This window comes from Molothrus aeneus, chromosome 32 (assembly GCF_037042795.1).
Source record: "Molothrus aeneus isolate 106 chromosome 32, BPBGC_Maene_1.0, whole genome shotgun sequence".
Taxonomy (NCBI): domain Eukaryota; kingdom Metazoa; phylum Chordata; class Aves; order Passeriformes; family Icteridae; genus Molothrus; species Molothrus aeneus.
The window spans coordinates 2,788,457-2,808,786 of NC_089677.1; the positions used below are offsets into that span (position 1 = coordinate 2,788,457).

The 20,330-nt window shown below is 40.8% G+C and overlaps 2 protein-coding genes across 2 annotated transcripts in view; one reads left to right on the forward strand and one right to left on the reverse strand.

Annotated features, from left to right (window-relative positions):
• Positions 1 to 3,632: 3,632 nt before the first annotated feature.
• SPX (spexin hormone) lies at positions 3,633 to 7,998 on the reverse strand. The gene is made up of 6 exons (XM_066568392.1): positions 7,993 to 7,998; positions 7,020 to 7,100; positions 6,828 to 6,885; positions 5,860 to 5,922; positions 5,136 to 5,219; positions 3,633 to 3,691 (listed from the first exon to the last, which is right to left on the reverse strand). Exons 1-6 carry the CDS (start codon positions 7,996 to 7,998, stop codon positions 3,633 to 3,635), a joined length of 351 nt encoding a protein of 116 aa, XP_066424489.1.
• A 6,947-nt stretch (positions 7,999 to 14,945) lies between these two features.
• The window catches only part of IRAG2 (inositol 1,4,5-triphosphate receptor associated 2), a 35,023-nt gene continuing 29,638 nt past the window's right edge, over positions 14,946 to 20,330 (forward strand). Inside the window, exons 1-7 of the mRNA XM_066568393.1 lie at positions 14,946 to 15,531; positions 16,307 to 16,417; positions 17,016 to 17,196; positions 17,393 to 17,469; positions 17,549 to 17,627; positions 18,661 to 18,819; positions 19,953 to 20,070. Of these exons, the coding sequence (XP_066424490.1) occupies positions 14,946 to 15,531; positions 16,307 to 16,417; positions 17,016 to 17,196; positions 17,393 to 17,469; positions 17,549 to 17,627; positions 18,661 to 18,819; positions 19,953 to 20,070 (1,311 nt within the window). The remainder of the gene's footprint in view (positions 15,532 to 16,306; positions 16,418 to 17,015; positions 17,197 to 17,392; positions 17,470 to 17,548; positions 17,628 to 18,660; positions 18,820 to 19,952; positions 20,071 to 20,330) is intronic.

Below are 20,330 nucleotides of genomic sequence, written 5' to 3' on the forward strand. Positions count from 1 at the left end.
TTACAATTTTTCTGTGCCCTTTTGAGGTAGAAGAGATTTTTCAGGCTTAATAAAACTAGAGGATGAGACAATCCCCTCAGGAGCTTATACAAACTGCAGATCATACCTTTGTCTGTGGAATCAACTGTATTAATCATAGTCTAGGCAAATAGCTACATTTTGGGTATCCCAAAGGAATTTCTGCTTCATTCATGTTTCCCCTTTTCCCCTCCTAAACTAACATAAACTTTAAACCAGAGCTCAAAAAAATAGAGGAAAAAAAACTGTTACACTGGAGAAATATTGGAAGAGTTTAAAAAGATACCCTGAAAAGAAAATGGTCTTTCTTTTTCCTGATGCTGTTTATTGTAAGCTTACATAACATTTTTTTACAGCAAACAGAAGTGTCCTAATCCAGTGGTAAAACATACTTCCTGTGGAACAATATAAAGTCTTATGCAGTGGGCATTTGAATTTTAGAGACAAATGAAGTCATCTTTGTGACGTCATTTAGACCCACAATAAACAGCAGACCATTTATTTTCTGATTCCTCTGGTATGTCTCTTTTATTTTCATCTTGTTGTAGATTCTAATTTTGTTAACAAACTGGTTTGGGAGGAAATTAATGTAACTTGGCTAAAGGGAATGACAGCATTTCCTTGAGTGGCACCTTCCCCTGAAGACAAGAAGCCACACAATGTGACAACATTCAAGGCTCAGTAATTTCCATTAGTCCATGCTCTATTTCACTTCTTCCAGAAGAGACCTAATCCTAACAAATATTGCTAAAAAACTTTAGATACAGTTTTGAAAAGCACTTGAGACTTCAAAGTTCTTGGGAGATAACTGTTCCTCACAACAAGAGCTAAACATTTCATTTGCCTTGCAGAAAACTTTTAGAAGTATTTCAGCTCCTAGAGATGCAGAGGATACCTGAAAAGGCTCTTCAGAGGTTAGAAGAGGTTAGAGATCAATCTCTTGTTTTTCAAGTTTGTGCATCAAAAATTTCTCATCGTGCTCATAAAAGACATTTCCAGAACTTTATTCAGCCTGTCCTTCAGCAGGTGGGACAATGTAAGCTTTGGAGGTTTTTACCTTTCCTGTCAGTCCCAGGGAGAGCCTAGATGCCCAGCTTTGGTTAGGCTCCTACTTTTCCACTTAACCAATGCTTGATGACATGGTTCTGACTATAGGCCACTTAGAATAAAAGTGACAATGTGCCTATTTGTATTTTTGACCACCTAAAATCAGTTTTAAATCTGGACTTTTAATCTTGAGCTGACTCGGATACTTGAAAGAATATTCTCAGAAGTCAGGTTCCAGTTTTTATGGTAAAAACTTATTTGTAATTTAAAGGAGTCACTATTTTTTTAGCCATTTAAAAAGTAATTCAACACTAAGTCACTTTTTATATAAAAGTGGTGAAAGCAAAGATACTGCAAATCTTTTCCTTCACACAGTTTACTATATGGAGAACTGCATTTTGTGTTTCTTCCACAAAGTGCTCCTCATCAGAGTTCCCTTAGAGAGTCAAAAAATGTAATGGCTGAGAGTCCCAAAGAAAGAACATATAAAGGGCATATTGATTGAAAGTTGATGTTTTCATAAATAAATTGAGAAATCTGTACTTATTGCTTGTATTTCTAAGCTCTGCTGTAGAGCAGGAAGGCTGTGTGTGTTTCAGCACACTCACATGCTTTGAGCACCCTCCTGGTGTTAGAAAGTGCTCAGATTTGAGGTAGGACCAATCTGAATTCTCAGATTCAGGTCCTGCAGTGGCTGAAGCGACCTCTGCCCCACGCCTTGGACTCGTGTTAGCTCTGCCTTGATTCCAGGATCAACCATTAGTAACAAGGCAATTTATCTACAGCAAAACACTTCTGTATGTTGAATTTGTAGCATTGGAGGAACAGCTTCTCATTCAGCCACAGCAACAGATTGCCTAAATTAAGTGCCACACATTCCCAACACCTGACAAACTTGGTAGCAGCTATCTGTTACATAAGGGATTGTCTTCCAGATGGAAATCACTGGGGTTTCACAAACAGCTCACCAGCAAGGCAGAATGTCTATTCTGTTTCATGATATTTGTGAAGAATTGTTTAAGCTTGAGACCTTAAATCAGGAGCACACACAAAAATCAGTCAGCTGGGAATAGGGTGGGTGCAGTTTCTGTATCACTGGGACAGGCAGAGGCATATAAATTTCAGGACACTGATAAACCAAAGGATGTATAACTCCCCTACTTTTCACTTTTCTAGTGGAAGGTGTCCCAGCATTTGGAACTGGATGATCTTTTAGGTCCCTTCCAAACTAGGCCATTCTAGGATTATGTTCTCTGACTCCATGCTACTTTTTGTCTGAGCACAGACTGATGATCCTGTAAAACATGCTGGAAAATCACTTAGATGCACCTGAGATATTCCAAATATGCTGGAAACAAAGGGCATCTAAAACAATGAAAGAATTCAGGTGGATACCACTGGTCTTGAGGTGAAGTTCATCATGAATGTTCTGTCATACAACAAACACTGCCATTGGAAGATGTATCAGTGCTTAAAAATGAACAAAACAGGACAATTTGCTTTCACCAGTTCCTCAGTAGAGTGATACAGATTATAAACAATGACTGAAAGTGCCTCTAACCCCATGAAACAAATAAATTCCTCTATTCCTTCAGCTGTGTTTCTTTGTGTTGAGGTAAAGCATCATCATAGTTAGTGTGAGAGTTAATCAGCAGTATTATGAGAAAGATCAGGAGAATTTAACATTAAAAGATGAAGAGCATAACTAGAAGGTTAAAAAAATAAAACAGTTGCTTGGACACAGAAATCATGTGGCTACTCTTTAATTACATCAGAACTACAGAGGGCTTTCCAGTGAGACCACAGAACTACATAAATAATACATCCTTATCAGCACAGAATGATAATTAACAGATTTATGCATAATTCCAGTTCTGCAACTCAGAAAGAAAGAACAAAAAATACAATCACAAAGCAGTCTTTAATGAGGCCTTGATAATGCAAGACCTGTCCCCAAACTGTCTTTATGTGCTGGGACTTGCTCAGTAGGATTTTTCAGAGTATTTCTGCAGGAGTGGACTGGGGCAATAAGTGCTGCTGCCTATTCTCTGTGCTGACTGATACCTGCCAAATAAAAATTTAAAAGAAAAAAAAATCACCAGTTTTGCAGTCACAGACAGCTGGAATGTTTTTATATCTCACTGAATTTATTGATCATCAGCAGCCTACAGGGCCACCAGTGAAGTAGTAATGGAATCTGTCTTTATCAGGGTTCAAAAAGCTTCACTATTCAGCTGAGTGGAGGGTGGTAAAAGGTTTCCCAATGACAATTGAAAAACTTTTAAATGAAATTGTCTAAAAAGACAGTTTTAATTATCTTTTCAGGTGAGCTGATGCCATGTATTTTAAATTTCAGATGAGACATACAAAGTGCTGTAAAGAAAGCAGGAACTTTACAGATGCTTTCCTTATCTGAACTAGTACCTTTTAATCCCTTTGCATTCAAAATTTTGCAATGTGAAAATACCTCACCCTTTGGGAACTTCAGTGAGAATGGATGAAACACTTACACAAATTATGCTTTCAGGTTCAAAGCTGTACAAATGTTAAAGACATTTAAAATAATTTCACCACTTTATTAGACTGTCTGTCAAGTAGCCAGGATGTTCACTGTTTTCTTCTTCCACTGTAAGACAAGACACAATGGGGAGAAATAAGTTGTAGATGAAGGAAAGTTCAGCCAGCCAAAGTTTTCAGCTTTCAGATGTGCCTTAGGCACAGATTCAGTGCAGTGTGACTGCTCAGCTAAGAGAGACACAGGCAGCATCTCTAAAAACAATCATGTCTTCTCTCATTTTTAAATGTAGGAATTTTTCTGTTTGCTGAAGAAGAAAATTACAAACCGTGTCCAGAGGGGTAAGTTAGCACATGGCAAAAAAAAAATCACGCTGAAGAAAATAATAGATTTGTTCTTCATTTGTGCATTCCCTCAGTCAGGTCTAAAATCAGCTGATCTGAAAGTGCATGGCTTACCCAGGTTTGACTGGTTATTTCCTACCACAGAGATGGAAATGTTACTCCACCTAGTTGTTTTTCAAACAAGCTGCCTGTTCTGCTTATCTCTCTCAGATATTTCACCCTTTTTTCTCTGTTGCTGTCCATCTCCCCTGCTACAGCAACAACAGGCAGGAAAATACCACTAAAATTGGAAAAATCCACCTTCAGCAGAGGCTTTTGTGGGCATGCAAATGACACTTTCACTGGTTTAACTTTAGAAGTGCTCACATATTTTGTCCAAAACACTACGCTCATTTTTTTATTCTGCCTTTTTCTCTCTCCAAAATGCCACTGATTTTTTTTTTTTGTTGGTTTTGTTGTTGTTGTTGTTGTTGTTTGTTGGGTTTTGGGGTTTTTTTGGGGTTTTTTTTTTTTGTGGTGGTTTTGTTGGTTTGTTTGGTTTTTTGTTTTGGGTTTTGTTGTTTTTTGTTTTGTTTGGTTTGGTTTGGTTTGGATTTTTGTTTTGTTTGTTTGTGTGGTGGTTTTGTTTGTTTGTTTTTTGGTTGGTTGGTTTTTTTGTTTTTTGGTTTTTGTTCAGAGTTCTGCCAGGACAGGGAAGAGAGGGCTGAGCACAGAGACACAGCTCCATTTCCCAAAAAAAAAAAAAAAGTCTGTGGTAGCTGAAGAGGTGAGAGATTTAAGGGCAGAGGACATGGAGAGCAAAGGTTTAGGGTCTCAGCCTGGTGATGTGAAACCAACAGCTCCTCTCCTGGGGTTCTTATGGATTCTTTTAGACCTTTGCACCAAATCCAGTGGAAGAATAAAATCTTCACAAGCAAACAATATGCTATAGAAAAAGTTACCCCAGAAAAGATTTGGGGTGAAAAATTCAATTGAAAAATAGCCATTCCCTTGAATCCAAATCAGTAAAACATCTGAAGAGAAAATTAAAAGCAGAATATACCTGCTGTCATTATGTGGCTCATGTTGTAATCTGTGTAAATGTGCACTCCTATACAGGGTTCTCTGTTGAACAATATCTCAGTTCAAAACAGACCTTCTAGATTAATTTGCTAGTAACTGAAATACTGAAAACCACTTAAAAAACAGAGTAAGACAAAACATGCATTTACCTTCCTGTGCTTTCTGTAAGGAATTAAGGAACAGCACAGCAGCTTCAGAAAGGGATAAAGGATTTGTGTTATGGCTGCGTGTTTCTAGAATGAAAAAATCAGAGATGCATGGTTTGTCAGTGTCTTATGGCATTTCTTTACTTTGTTCTTTGCTTTTTTATTATTTCTATAACTAGAGAGTCAAAGACAAGAAGATATTGTCTCCTTCATTCTATAGCATTGTCTGCTCAAAACCAGCCTGATAATTAACACAAGAGATTAGAAATCGTTTTAAAAGGGAGGTTATTTCAAAACCCCTTAGAAGGTAAAAAGAACATTTTCCTTTTTTGTAGGTTCCTAACTTTTTTACAACATCCTGTTCCTTCCACAAACCTTGCCTAGTGTGGATTGATGACATCTGCTTCTGTCATTTGTCGCTTCAGCACAATTAATAGCTTGATTTAATTCTTTTTTCCAGTGCAAAAAGAAAGTCAAAAGCACTGATGAAAGTCCTACTTAGTGGCCAGGTCAGTCTGGAAATTATGTAAATGAAATCACACAGGTGCACCAGAGAGGAAAGTCAGCCTTTGTCATGTACTGGTTGGAATGAAGGGACTAAAAAAAGGGGGTTTAGTTGTTTCCTTGGCTGTGATTCCAGGAAAAGAAATCCCCTTCTATTTCCAGGGATTTCTGCCATAAGCTGGGGAGGTGGATGGGCTTCACAGCCCTGTGCTGATGGACTCACCCAGCTGCACTCTGTCATACAGGTCCTTCCTCTGGCTCTCATCTGCGATGAAGCGACGTCCCTCTACAAAAGCAGTGAGACAAGGGTGAAAACAGCCCCCAAACTTGTTGTAATTCCTACTTCATAGAGTCCCTAAAGTACTCTTTTCAATTTTGTATATGGTCAAGAGCCTTCAATCTCTTTGCTGGACTATGAAGTATTGGCTTTTAAATTGTATTTTTATTAAAAAAAAAAAAGGAAAAAAGAAAAAAAAAGGAAAAAACCCATCCCAAATCCCAAACTAACAAAATAAAATCACACTGTTTCCTGTGCATCAATAAGAATGATAAAAACCTCACTAGGGAAGTAACACGATGCATTATTCAGTTGGAAGAATTTTTAAAAAAGAACAAAAAGGGCCAAAATCTTCACTTTTATTAATAGAAATAATTGTATTAATGTCACTAAAACTTTCAGTTATCTTTACAGCTGTTTGGAGCTTATATTTATTTTATTTTGCAGTTATTTATATTGTCTCCCTTTTGCATTTCTCTCAGGATTATGACCTTCTTTTTCTTTTCTCTAATTTACAGGGAGCTTTTTTTCTTTCTCTCTTTATACCTGCTCTCCCTGATATCTTTTAATTTTAAATCAACAATTCAGAATACAATTTTTCATATTAATATTTCTGTTATATTTGATGATTTGGATCAAAGGACAACATCTCTAACTAAGTACAGAATCTGAGGATATTCTGAGTGGGAAGGACCCACAAGGACCACTGAGTCCATCTGGGAAGTGAATGGCCTGTACAGGGACCAAAGGTGTGACCATGACATAATTAGTACCATGCAATTAGCACATCCTCCCTGCAAGCCTCAAAACTTCTACCCCCACAGCATCCTCAGGATCTTCTGCTTGTATGGAACCAAGGAATAATCCAGGGTGGGGAAAATGATCTCCTCAAATGGAAAGAGCTCGAGACTTACGTGCACCCTTCAAATACAGCATGGCCTGAGGAGTCCAGTTTCTCCTTTGAAAATGAGCCTTTATGCCAAATAAAAAAAAATTAAAATCAAAAGAGGGAAAATAGACATGTAAACATTCCATGCCATTGCTAATTAATGCAAATACTTAATGGCACCAAGCTGTGAGCTTCATGAGCTCCAGCCTGGGCTCACCTGAGGGGCACTCCAGGAGAAGGTGATGAAGGACGCTGCCAGGAGCAGTGCCAGGGCAGATGCTGAGGGTTTCTGCAGCCCCTGTGCACAACAGAGAACCACAAGGTGCAGGAGGAGTCTTTCACATCTGCACATCCTCCCAACTTCACATCTAAATGTGTTCCCAGCTGCTGCCTTGTCCCTGTCTTGCTGCCAACCTCCTCTTGCTCAGGGGGGGTTTCAGTGCACGCTGATCTGATCAGAGGATTAATCTTAAATTGAACTTTATTCTTTTTACTCAAATCTATTCCATCCTGGTGAGAGCTGCCATCAAGGCAAGCACCTTTTGTGGTCCTATTTACAAGGACATCAGATCCTCCAGAAATGAAGATAATGTACAAACTAATGGGTAAAGATGGTATAGAATCTACCTTGATTTTACCAAACCATAGACAACAAGCAAATGTAGGGGGCTTGTCGTTCCAAACAAACAAACAAACCAAGAAACAAAATCTCTACTTCCTCAGATTAAAAAAAAAGGAAAAAATGTTTTAAATTTAGCATCCTATCAATATCAACCATGATTAAAACAAGTCACAAGACTGGAGTTTTTTTGATTATTGGAGTTTGTTCACTGATGCAGCACATGCAAATGGAAGCATTGAGCATGAATCCTCTGTGCACAAGTTGCACCTCTACTTGTTCACACAGACCATGTTGTTATTCATGTAGTGGTAACAGTGATAGGCACCAGGGAATCTAACTGTATGTTTCACAGTGGTTCATTTCATCCTGGGTTTGAGAGGTTATACTATTGGTGTATTTTTAATACAGTTATTTAAAATACATATATCTATGTGTGTATTTCTTTTGGGTTATTTTTAAGGAAAATTTCTTAAGCCCCCCCGCAGTTCCTAAATATTGCACTCACATGAAAAAGAAAGCATTAATTGCAAACTAAATGTTTGCTACAGACCAAAAAATTCTCACTTACCTTCATACTTATCTCGGTGACAAACCTTCAGTCTTCTTCCCTTGGGATGATGTGTCACAAGATCTCCTTCCTTCATGGCCAGGGGTCCCTTTTTAAATCTTCAGAGTGGAGATGCCCTCCCCTTCCGTGGCGGGGCGGAGGAGTCTGAAGGGATCTCTTGTCAGCCCTGTAGATGGAGAAGCAGAAGGTCTGATGACTCCTGAGGGAAACCTGCAGCCTTGCAGGAAGTCCTGATTGAAATGATTGAAAGATGGATGCACTTGGAGATGCACCCCATTAAACAGGTGAACACCTTCTGAATACATCAGCATCAGCCCTGTGCGTTTGCAACGCTCACCTTCCTGCTGGATGATCAATAATCACAGCCAGAGTGGGTATTAATATGGATGGTGAGAGTTTACCCAGGATAATCTACAATAGATCAGATTAGCATCCATGGTGGGAGCTGGAAAAGCTGGTAAATTACTCACCAGCATCAAGAAAGAAGTGACTTACCCAGTGTCACTCATCGGAAGTTATTCCTTGCATACATTCAGAGGATGTAGTCTGTGGTTTGATTCTTTGATGATCTTTTGCATCTAGTTTTCTTGCACACAAGTGAAAGTATAAAGCTCAACAACAGCAACAACAAAAAAGACCCAAAATACCCAATAAATCCTGAAGTCCTAATAGTCAAAAACACTTTTCTGTCCCATGGATTGGCTGGAGTAAAAGTCTAGCTCATGGGCTTGAATAGGTTAAACAGTGGAGCAGTGAACAGAAAAATGGCAGGGATCAGGGAAGTAATTTCCATGAGCTACTTCTGGGTGATTTTTGGGCTCATTGCAGTCATGGAGAGTTGCTTTGGTCCTCAGGCAAAGAGTTAATCACACTGGATGCCTGGCCTTGCTTGCTCTGTAGCCAGGGTTTTCATCTCTACTCCTGTACTTTTTCCTTTGTAAACTTGATGGTAGCAGAAGGAGAAGCAAAGCAAACAGGGAGGTAGAAATTTGCTGATTGGAATATTGGCCAATAGAAAGTTTACTGCAGCAGCCTCACGAACAGGGCCAGCCCATGGTGTGACAAAAATCCAGGTTAGGCCATGCATGTGACAAACACTGGCTCATGGATGTGGAGTTCAAGGAGGAGTGTGCAGACAGGTCCTGCTGCTGCTCACTGTGAACTCCTCCCTGCCACTGTGTGTCTGTGGACACTACTCCAAAGCACATTATTAAGTGAAGGCACAATTGCTGTCCAGCTTTTGTGGGGTATCACTCTGTTCCCAGCTCATGTCACACAGAATTGCACACTGAATATACAGAACTGCCATCAGCTGCAGCTTGTGCTGGTGTAGAGGCAAGAAACCAGGGGGAAGTTCAGGTTTTGGTCTCAAGCAGCTCCTGTGGTGGCTGGGAGCTGCTGTTACCCTTTTTAAAAGGCCATGCCCTGATGCATCCTAGCAGAAGGGATTTTACTTGCATCTACTTCACTTGTGAAGTTTCTTTTCCCTGCTCTTTTCCCTGGGCTCTGACAGATCAGAGACATTTCTTGATGATGCTTAACCCCTAGCCTTAGAAGGGGACTGTGCATTTCATCCAGGAGTCATTTAGCATGCAGAGGCTTGGAAAAGATAAAGCTACTCCCCTATTGCTTTCTGGAGTGACTTCAGATCTTCCTGTTATGCACAGACCACGGGGCTGGAATCAAAACATTCAGCTGAGCCTGTGAAAATCAACCCCCTGCCACTGGGGTTGGCAGTGTGTAGTATGATCTCTTCAGGATAGTTCTCCTCATGGTAGGAAACATGTCTGGCACTGAAAAGAAACCCTGCTTTTCCTGCCACTGGAATGAGACAACACAAAAGAAACAGGGGGGTAAACCAGCTCAGCCCCTCCCGTTGCAACTGGGGAGAAGATGAGGAGAACGGGAGGCATGGAGAAAGATGTTACCACACTGGAGGAAAACAGCTTCAGTTTTTCTTGTGACCATTTGGCAAAATCTGAGTGACTCTGACTTGGTGTTGCTGGAGTCTCAGTCTCTCTTCCAAACCTGGCTGTATTCTGAGTCCCATGGGAATCCTTGTAGAGATTTGGGCTTGTTTGGAGCTGCCTGGAGGGCAGCAGGGAGCTGAACTGAGCAGATCAAAATCTGAACTGCCTTGTTATGGGGACAGGTGACCACCAGCTCAAGAACAAAAGCAGGATCTTGACAGGATCATCTTAAATTAAATGGTCTTATTGCTGTACCATCTGATGCCTCAGTGCCACCATGATGTCTAAAAGTCAGGAGTTTAGTCACAACCTGTAGCAAGAGACAATTGACCTTGACCTTTCACATCAGGTGAAATGAACCCAACCTGAAATAGCATTTCCATAATGGTTTGGGGCTTTGGGATTTTTTTTTATTTTCCAATGGTTTTTATTTTTCCCTTAAATTGTTTGTGCCTTTATGACTTAGAGTTCTAAATCCATTTATTTTTACTATGACCAGTGACTCCAAGTTGCTTTGGTTTTCAAACAAAGTGTATTTCAGAACCTTCTCCTTGGAAATCTGTAAGGAGTCTGCTTGCAGAACAAAGAACTCCAGGTTTGTCAATTCTACTTCAGGGATCAAAATTTAAGAGAATTGGCTTCTCCCTTCAAAGCTTTTTCTTACCATGATTCTATGAAAATGTGGCCACCTCACCCTTCCCAGAAATCCAAGCACTTCTAGGATGGTGATGGGACACAGTTTATTTGTAAACAGGGACAGGAGGCAGTGTTTTGGGAAGGCAGTGCAGGTACTGAGAGTGTTTGCATTCACAAAAGAGCTCTGGCTCTGTGTGGGCACATGTGAGCTCATACTCTTGAAAAACAAAGCAGCCTATAATTGGGTTATGGATCATAACACACCAAAAAGCTGTGGCACTTTGGGATGATGAGCTGTGCACCAAACACTCATTGTCAGCGCTGCCATTTCTCAGCTGATTCACCTGGAGGAGGAAGTGGCTCTGGCATGTAATCAATACCCTGAGAGAGAAAAGTAGAGGGAAGTTTTCTATAGCAGCAGGACCCCTTATTAGAAAGAACATAACCTATTCTTATTTTTTGAGATGATCTAAAGGGCACAGGCTGCATATCCTGATGCTGTAAGTGATACAAAGCTGGTTTCTGGCATTGAAGTTCAGTGCTGAGGTGAGGGGAAAATGTTCTCATGTGCTGGAGTTTTAACCAATGGGGTCAAACTCACCTCACTGACTTGCATCACAGCCATGCACCTTCCCAAATATTTCCCTGGAAATATAGGATACAGTGTTGTATCCTGGTAAGGGCAGCAGTGCCCCATGGCTTGCTCCTGAGGAAAAGGAGCAGTTGGGGTATAGATGGTCCGTCCTGACTAGTGCTGTCAAGGTATAAATCTCCCAGAAATTATGACCTTTGCTTTGTGCTTATTCTCATTTCCTTTGGGATTTTTTTTTCCTGTTAGTTTGGTAACTCCCTGGGAAATCCATCCCACTTGTGTCTGGCAGCTGAGCAGCACCTAGCACAGTGTACTTCTGGCTCCTAAATGCTACTGCAGCATCATAAAAGGCTGTGAAATGTCATGGCAGAGCCTGCAAAGTAGGAAATTATAAAGCATGTTGCATTTCATTTGCAGTAAACTGCATAGTAAGGCAAGCCTTCTACCAGTGGCAAAGTCAAATATAGATTGCCCTTGAAGGATGTTGATTTGTTATCACTGAGAAACTCAGAGAATAGACAGACAATCTTTTTTTAGGAGTCATTGCCCAACTGATCCTGCCCAGACATGGTTATGAGCCATATGACCTCTTCTTTTTGGGCTGGTTTTTTCTATTTCTGTAATCTTTCAAAGCTGATTCTGGACTTTAACCTCATATATCCCACTCAGACTAAAGGGAAATTTGTGTACAAGCTCCATATTTGCCCTGTAAAACCTGTTGACCCAAACAATCCAACTTGCAATCCATCAATACATTTTATGCCGCACAAACATGTTTTTCAGTGCTATTTATTTTCATAACAGACCTTAATTTACAGAACCATGAAATAGTTTGTGTTGGAAGACACCTTTAAAAGTCATCTAGTCCACCCCCCTACAATAAGTAGGGATGTCTTCAACTTCTCTGGGTAGGTGAATTTTCATGGTGCAGCTCTGAAGGGAAGAGATGCTCTCTGGTGTAAGCCAGGTGCGTGATTAGAGGCCATCAGTTGCTGGCCCAAATTTATTTAACTATTCTGTTGCACATTCTACACCACAATGTCTGTGAGTGCATTTCAAGCACTGCAGATTTGCTGGAGAAGCTTTTTGTCTTTTCTCTAGACTGTATGAGAAGAACTGTGCTAAAAACTCTTGAAGTAGAGAACAAGGTGTAGAAAATCCAGTCGGTCAGAGAGGATGTAAATGTCTCACATAAGAGAAGTAACAGGGACTTTGCTGAGGACTAATGTGTGAGCAATGCTGCAGCCAGGTCCAGGTTCTACTGTTCTCACAAGTGTGTTTGTGAAAGAGAAGCAGCTTCAAGGGATAATTATAAGTAGAATTTAAATATTTTACGTGGCGTGAGGGGTGTTTGAAAGCATCAGGAAAGAGTAGAAATCCACAAATTTTTGAAAGGTGTAAGCATCTCAGAAAGAGGTGTTACTTCTGAAGTTCAGTGAACCACTGATGGGATGGCACAACAGTTTTTTTCCCAGCAGTGGACAAGTCTGAGGCAAACACCAGGTGAAAAGACCAGCTGAAAAACAGTTTTCTCCAGTCTGCAGGCTGGAAAGGAGACATGGCCATCAAAGAACGGGCATTTACAGGGTAATTTAGCAGGAGCAATAGAGCTCTTCAGACAGGCAGGATCTACTGCATGTCTTGATAATTCAATACAAAAAAAGGAATTAGTTAAGGGTCCTAATGATTTTTTTTTCACAGAACTAAGGGCAGAGATGACAGTTAACAGAGAGACTATTTAATACACTATCAGCTCAAGAGACTTCAACACTTTCTTCTTTTCAAAAGTGGCGAGAGTGATGAAATTTATAGAGCTCCCAAATTCCCTGTTCTAACTCTCAGAAATTAGGAGAGATCTGCTCCTGCTTGAAATTTTGCTGTAGGTGGGAAAAGCAGGAAAGAACTGCTAATAGAAGTGAGAAACACCCCAGGAACCAGAGTTTTGAATAACCTATATCACAACATTCCTTGCTGTTTTAAACAATAATTAGAAGAGCAGTGAGACTTCAAGTTGCACTGAAATTACAGGCAATTAATTTAACAGCAGCAGGAGAGATGTGAGGGGAAAAAAAGTTAAAAGGCCAGGAAGCAGGAGCCTAAAGCTTGATTAGAACCTGGTTGCAGCTGGTGGTCCCTCTCAGCTGAGGGCTGAGTGGCAGCACCTGTACCTTGTAAAGCTGATTTTCCAGCAGAAGAGCCCTCTGCTTATTTAAACGCTGAAGTTCAGGCACCTCCTACTCCTCAGAGGAAAAGCTGAAGTAGCTGTGCTGTCTCCTTCAGAGAAGGAAGAGAAGCTCTTTTTCCACGTGCTAGTGTAAAGTATAAGGTCTTGGGCTGTGTTTTTTGTTGTTTGTTTTGGTCATTTTTTTTTTACTGGTATATTACAGAAAAAAAATCGACTATCCTTTAATAGAGTGTTACTTGTATCTGCTTGAGGGCTCTTGTATGCTTTAAAAAAGTCCTGAACTAATTGCAGGGTATTTAAATTTTAATTTAAAGGTAATTCATCTATCTCTTTAGAGACAATACATCTGTAATAATGCACTATAAAAGACTGCTTCCACTTCCTGGCATTTATTTGAGGAGTAAATCTTTTAAGGAGGACATAGTTAAAAAGTAGATTCTTCTCTACAATTGCTCTGAGCTTCTTTTTATTCTTATTTTTTTGAAGTATTCATGTGGCTAAGGACATGTTCATTAGAGTAAATGCTACTACTTGTAGAAATACTAGAAAAATAAACTTAAGAGATCTTGCCTCTGCTTATATAAACTAAGCTGCTGCCATGCAGGCAGCCTGTAATAAACTAGTTTAAATTAAGCACTTAGTATTTATGTTTATTTCAATCTGTATTAATAAATAATTATATATAATTTTATTCCTTTCTTCTAAAGATCATATAAGTGTTAAGTGCTAGTGAAACCTACTGCTGTTTTGGGGGAAAGGAATTAATTTTTCTACATTAAAAGATGACTTAAAATCTGATTCTTGGGAGCTTCACCTAGCTTCATTTGGTATGTTATTATTATTTAATAATGAAGCTCCCAGCTGATCAGTTCAGGTGGTTGCAATGTGCAGGGTAGACATGGGAAACTCACTGGGAATGAGGATTTATCCCTGCAAAATGAATCTCCCCTGCCTTAGTCACATGCAAACATGCTTATCTTGTAGGAAATACCTTTTAAATGTTGCCTGGGAGACTAGATAACAAAAATACACACAGGATGAGGTGCCTCTGTAGGGCATATTTCTTGTGTAATTCCCAGTGTGGCACGATGACAGCTGTGGCTGCTCAGTACAAGGAACACTGGATTTTGGAGGTTTTTTGGTCTTGTAGGCTCACAGAAATGCTGACAGTCTTGTTGGTTTTATGGCTTCTGCCTCACCCCTGCTACCCCCAGTACAATTAATGTGCTTCCTTTAATTTAAAAAGTCCTCTGCTAATTTGCAGGGTCTTCAGTTTTTATTTTCATCCCCCCTTACCTCCCTGCCACAGTTATGGTATTTAAGAATAAGCAGTGAGATTTCAGGAAGTATTTCTGTCTTTCTTCCCCAACATTTCCACATCAACTTCTAGTTCCCTGGACAGCAAAATGTCCTAGCTGAAGGTTTCTGGCACAGCTGATAAGTGGAACGAGGGTTTTCAAACCCCTGGATGCCAAAGCTCCAAGTTGGCATAAATATGTGTGTGTTGATCACCCTGATTTGTGTATCTTGTGCCTATTCTTTCCAGATATTTGTCAAGAGAAGGGAAGTGATGAAGTCTTCTAAACATGGAGCTAAGAAACAGCGCCACAACCCAGTGGACAGCATCTGCAGGAAGATCAAATCCATCCAAATGATGGACCAAGTCTCCAACCCGGCCTTGCAGATACCAAAATTTCAGTCCCAGAACTTTGACAGCCCACAGAGCAATATGAAAAAAAATGTGGAAGAAATACTGAAAGGGAGAAGCTGCAGTAGTGGTGGGAGCACTTGCTCGCCCTTGGTCTGCCCTGGCAGTGACAGCATTTTCTCTGCGCCCTCGCCGGGTCTCGGGGCCAGCTCCAAGCACCAGACTGCAAACAGAACCTATTCCATGCTGGAGGGCAGTGAGAGATCCAGCAGCTCCTGGGTGCCTTCCTCTCCCGTGGGGAGCTCTTCTCCATTCCACTTTGGAGCCAGGGAGGCCAATGCCCAGGGCAAGCCATGTGCTTCAGCAAACACTGAACCCCAAGATGTGCGGCCCAAGCAGAAGTATCTGACATCAAGTCCCAATTTATGTTTCTTCACATCGGAAAAAAAGCCAGGAAGTGCTGTGGTCCAGTTTCCTGTGCCAAGGGCATTTCCTTCAAGTGAAAGAGGTAAAAATAATGAAGAAAAACACTGCCTAATTTGGAATTCTAGACATCTGAACATTCAGTCTATGTAGATGACATTTATTTACCACTTAAATTGGTAAAATGCATTTTAGTAGCACTCAAATCTTGTAAGACTGCAAAAAGAGCTGTGGCAAATCTTAAATTTTCTCTAAAAAATTGTGAGTGTAAAAAGTGAGTAATTAATAAGGCAAAAACTTTTTCAAATTTGCTAATTCCTTTTTGATTTAAGAGATAAAGATATTTTTAACAGTTTAAGAGATTGAGACTACTATTTGGCTAGTATTATAACATTTTTTTTGATAGCCAAATTTTATTTGGCTTTTAATTTAGCCTATGATTTGTCTATCAGACTGATTTTTGAAGATACAGGAGTTTGGGTTTTGCTCTTAGTTTGGGGTGGTTTTGAGGGGTTTTTTGTTTGTTTTAGGGATTGTTTTCTTACTAACTTAATGATTTCTCAACAATGTATCTGGAGGGGGAGGGAAGAAATACCTGGTTTCTTAAAATGTCCTGTTTCATATGTTTATGCCGTAGAAAGAATAACCAAGTTTTTCCAAAAATACATGTATAAAAGTAGATGCATGGAATACTTCCCAGCTCAGAGGCCCCAGCTATGACCAGTTCCTGCTGTTTAGTGCTAAAAGCTCTGCTTTTATTGGCAGGGAAGCTGGTTAGCTGGTTTTGTTGTTTCAGTCATCTGGAATGAAAGTTACTATGAGCAAATAAAGATGGACAATAAGAGATTTATTCCTCACAGGAAAGAGGCAGCCTGTGTGGTACAAAGGTGACAATATGTGCGACATGAGCTTGATCTGTAACGAGAACCTGCTGACCACCATCTTCTGGGCATGTGACAGCCACCACACAGGTTTGCCAGGGTTTTTTCATTGCTCTTTTGTTCTCCTCTCAATGAATTTCCAAGGGTCAGACCTTGTTTTGGTCCCTGAGAGATGCCAGGCTCTGAGGTGTGTAGGTGCCTGTGTTGTGGCAGATGTAGAATAAATGTGTAAATGTCTGTGCCTCTTTAGCATGGTGCCTGATCATGGAATTGTGGAATGGTTTGGAAGGGACCTTAAAGATCATCTAATTCCATCCCCCTGCCATGGGCAGGGACACCTTCCCTTATCCCAGGCTGCTCAGAGCCCCATCCAGCCTGGCCCTGAGAGCAAGGATTAGTATCATGCATCAACTTTTGTTCCTCTTAAACTGAATTCCACAAAACTAGTGAACTGGATTTTTACACAGAAAAAACCAAAAACCCACCACTACAAAAAAAATCTCAATCAACAAAAGATTTCTAAACTACTTTTTTTTTCCAGATCCTGCTCTAACTCAGTTCAGGAATCAGTTGCTTGTCTGCAGCTCTTGAGGGCAGTTGGATCCAATGCAGTTCAGTAGCATGGCCTTTCACAGTTTTTTATGGTGCCTTGCCAGGCTTTGGCATTTGACCTCTGTTTCTGCTTTAGGGAAAGTGGCAGTGTCTGAGATAATCAATTATTTGAGACATACAACCAGTCGGGACTCAGAGGACAGTGGTCTTGAGGAGCTCTGCAACAAGCTTGACCCAGAGCACAAAGATATCTCCATGGACCTGGAAACCTACCACGCCATCATGGGAGAGTGGATTGAAGACCGTAACAGAAAATGGTAACAGCATTTTGATAAATAAGTTTTCTGTGGAAAGAAGATGTTATAAGCTTCCCCTGTGGCTCTGGAAAGAAAGTGGTATTTGGACACCATGTCTACAACGTTGGGTTTGGCTAAAGTTTTGTAAGTGTTACAAAGCTAGTAAGCAGCCTGGTGTCCTGCTGATTTTGTGACCCTTGATGCTCCCTTCTTTCAGGGAAGAAGGTGCTACTGAGAAATCATCATCAAGCACGGAAGACTTGGAATCTCGAGTACCTAAAAACATCTCTAAAGGTGCAGAATGTTTTACTCTGTTTCTGTTCGGGAAAGTTCCACTTTCTTGCTCTATAACCAAAGCCCTCACCTCTTTCAGCTGACAAGTCACATGTCCAGATGAATGTTACCTCAGGAAGCCTGGAGGCCTTTGGGGGTGATGTGTCTAAAGGAGACATGTGAGTCCATTTAAGCAATTCTTTCTCAGAATATAGTACTCCTGGCTTTGAACCATTTGACAGGAATTCCAAGAGCCCTTATTTTGAAACACTGTCCTTGGAGATTATTGCTCACCTCAGTCTGCAGGAGCTCTTGATGCGGTTACCTTCTTCTGCTCAGACTTGAAGGCCAACCAGTATTTTATCCTACGTATATCTTGGTGCTTCTGTGTCCATTTGCCTTTTTAATCTGTGATCAGATGTTTGTCATGTCCTTCCCTATTTAAACAGGTTCCTTCCCTCCACCAAATTCTTAGTTGTCTGATGATAAGAAGACATTGACCTGAAAGTCTGATCTTGCATCCTGTTTGGGGTTGTTTTTCTTATGACAGGGAGTCTGTTGAGGTGGGATTTTTTTTTGTTGTTGTTGGGGTGGGGTTTTTGTTTGGGTTTTGTTTGGTTTTTGGTTTTGTTTTTTTTTTTTTGTAGTAGTAGCAATGAAGTCTGTGATTTGGACTGTTAATGGCAAAGCACTTAACAAAGAGCAGAAGTTTCAGAAGTTTCATTCGTAGTTTATGCCTAGGCAGAAATCCAACATCTGCTCTCTAAAGCTTCCCTATAATTTTTCAGGATCTCAAAAGAATGATCCTCATTTAAGCTTTGGTTGAAAGCATGAGGTGGGAGATGGCTTGGGGTAAAAGAAAGGACCCAGAAATTGCAGAGTGAATACAGAAGGATCGCCAGTGATGAGGTGATTAGCAAAATCTTAAAGCACTCTCATGCAGACATCCAACTGTGGCACTTTTTGACAGCAAACTCCAGTTGTAGGGAGCAGAAAAATGCTTAAAACCAAAAGTTCTTGATACCCATAAAACTGCAGAACAGACTTGGAGCTGCTCTGTTATCTCTGTGCAGAGCAAATAACTGGACACTGCAGCATCACAAGTCCTCTGTGGGCTCATCTCACCTCTAATCAGTGCACTAGGATGCTTTAAAAGTCTGAAGTAGATGAAATCACCTTTCTCACTCTTGCCTGGCTTTTTCACTGGGACAGGGAGACCTCTGACTTGATAACCTGCCTTGCGGATCTGCAGTACAACAACCAGAAGCTTCAGGAAGAGAGCAACAAGCTGAAGCTCACCCTGGAAGCTTTGGATGAGACCAATGGCAAGCTCCTGGCAGATAATGAGCATCTATGTCAACAATTAAAAAGGTAGGGGACTCTGATGGCCCCAGGCCTGCCATGGGCAGAGCTGTGATCTTCCAGCCTTGCTTTCATGCTTTTCTCCTCACTGTTGCTTCATCACAGAGGTTTTCTTGCCTTTATGCAACATCTGTGAGGTTTAGCCTCCTTGCCTGGTTGTTCTGCTCTGTCCCTCCTGGTTCTTAAAAAATTATTCCTCTCAGATCCAGGTTCCCGCAGCACTTGGTGGTGTGGGGGCACACAGGGAGAACCTCAGGCTAAAGCAAACAAACAATTTAACAACAACAATATATATATTAAAAAAGGCATCATATTACCAAGATAAGAGCCAAGCACTGGAAGGCTTCCAATCCTAGGCCACATTCTTGTTGCCAAGCAGAGGGGAAATGAGTGTCTAAAAGCTATTTTGTTACACATTTGGTGGACTGGGGTGAGTTGTGTCACTTGTTCAGCCTTTCTGTAGCCTGAGGACATATCAGTGCCATGAGTACAAGCCCATTTTGAATTGTGTTCATCTGGCCTAATTAATTACACTGAGATATGGTTTGGTCAGCTGCCAAGCTGCTCCCAGGGTTTTCAGGGAAGATTAAGGCAAGAGTTCTGCAGGGTAACTGGCAAGGGATGTGTGCCCTTATGTGGGACCACCTGCTCTGGGATGCTCTGCAGGATCAAGTTAGCTTGGAAAAGGGCCTTGCCTGTTGCTTTAATACATGGTTTGGGGCTTATCAGATTAGGGTAAGGAATAGGTGCAGAACTCATCCTTGGATACTGAATTGAAATGGTTTCTCCAACTATAAGCCATGAAGTGTTGTAAAGATGAATTTGTGCTCGGGTAACCTGCTATATTTAACTGTAATGAGCTAAATTTTTAACATATTTAACATGGTTTTTTTTGCATGCACCTGTCTTGGATGGGGTTTCATCCCTCACTGTAAGACTGGAAGAGTGATAAAAAGGAAGTAAAACCATGAGATTTGCTTCCTGGACAGAAATTATGGTCTTAAGCTTGATTGTTGCTCTTCTGTTAAGTGTCGTGCCAAAAAATAAGTCCCTGGTGGCTTCTAAAAATACTGTTTCAAGCCTATCTAAACAACCAACATTACCTGGCTGAAGTTTCTCTGGATTTGCTTCTCCCTGTGCAGCCTCCAGCACTCTGTGTTGAAAATGAAATCCCTGGAAGAAGAGCTAGAGGAAGCAAAAAACAACCTGAATGTGTCAGAAGAGGAAAGAAAGCAGATTCTTTGCCGCAACAGACAGCTAGTAGGTGCTCTTCCTTCTTGTTTCCCTTGGACAGCACCTCACACCTTGCTGTAACAGTGGTGTGGCTGCTCAGGCTGTTAAAAATCAGAAGTAGGACCTTCTCTGTGCCTTAGTGAAGGTTCATGAGCTGCACCAGCCTCAGCTCTCCCCTTTTTGTGTGTTCTCTGAAACAAAGGGATTCAACACCACAGCTGTGGATGTGTTTGTGATCTGTTGCTTACATGCTAAAACCAACTCTTCTGTTTTTCTCTTTTTCTGTG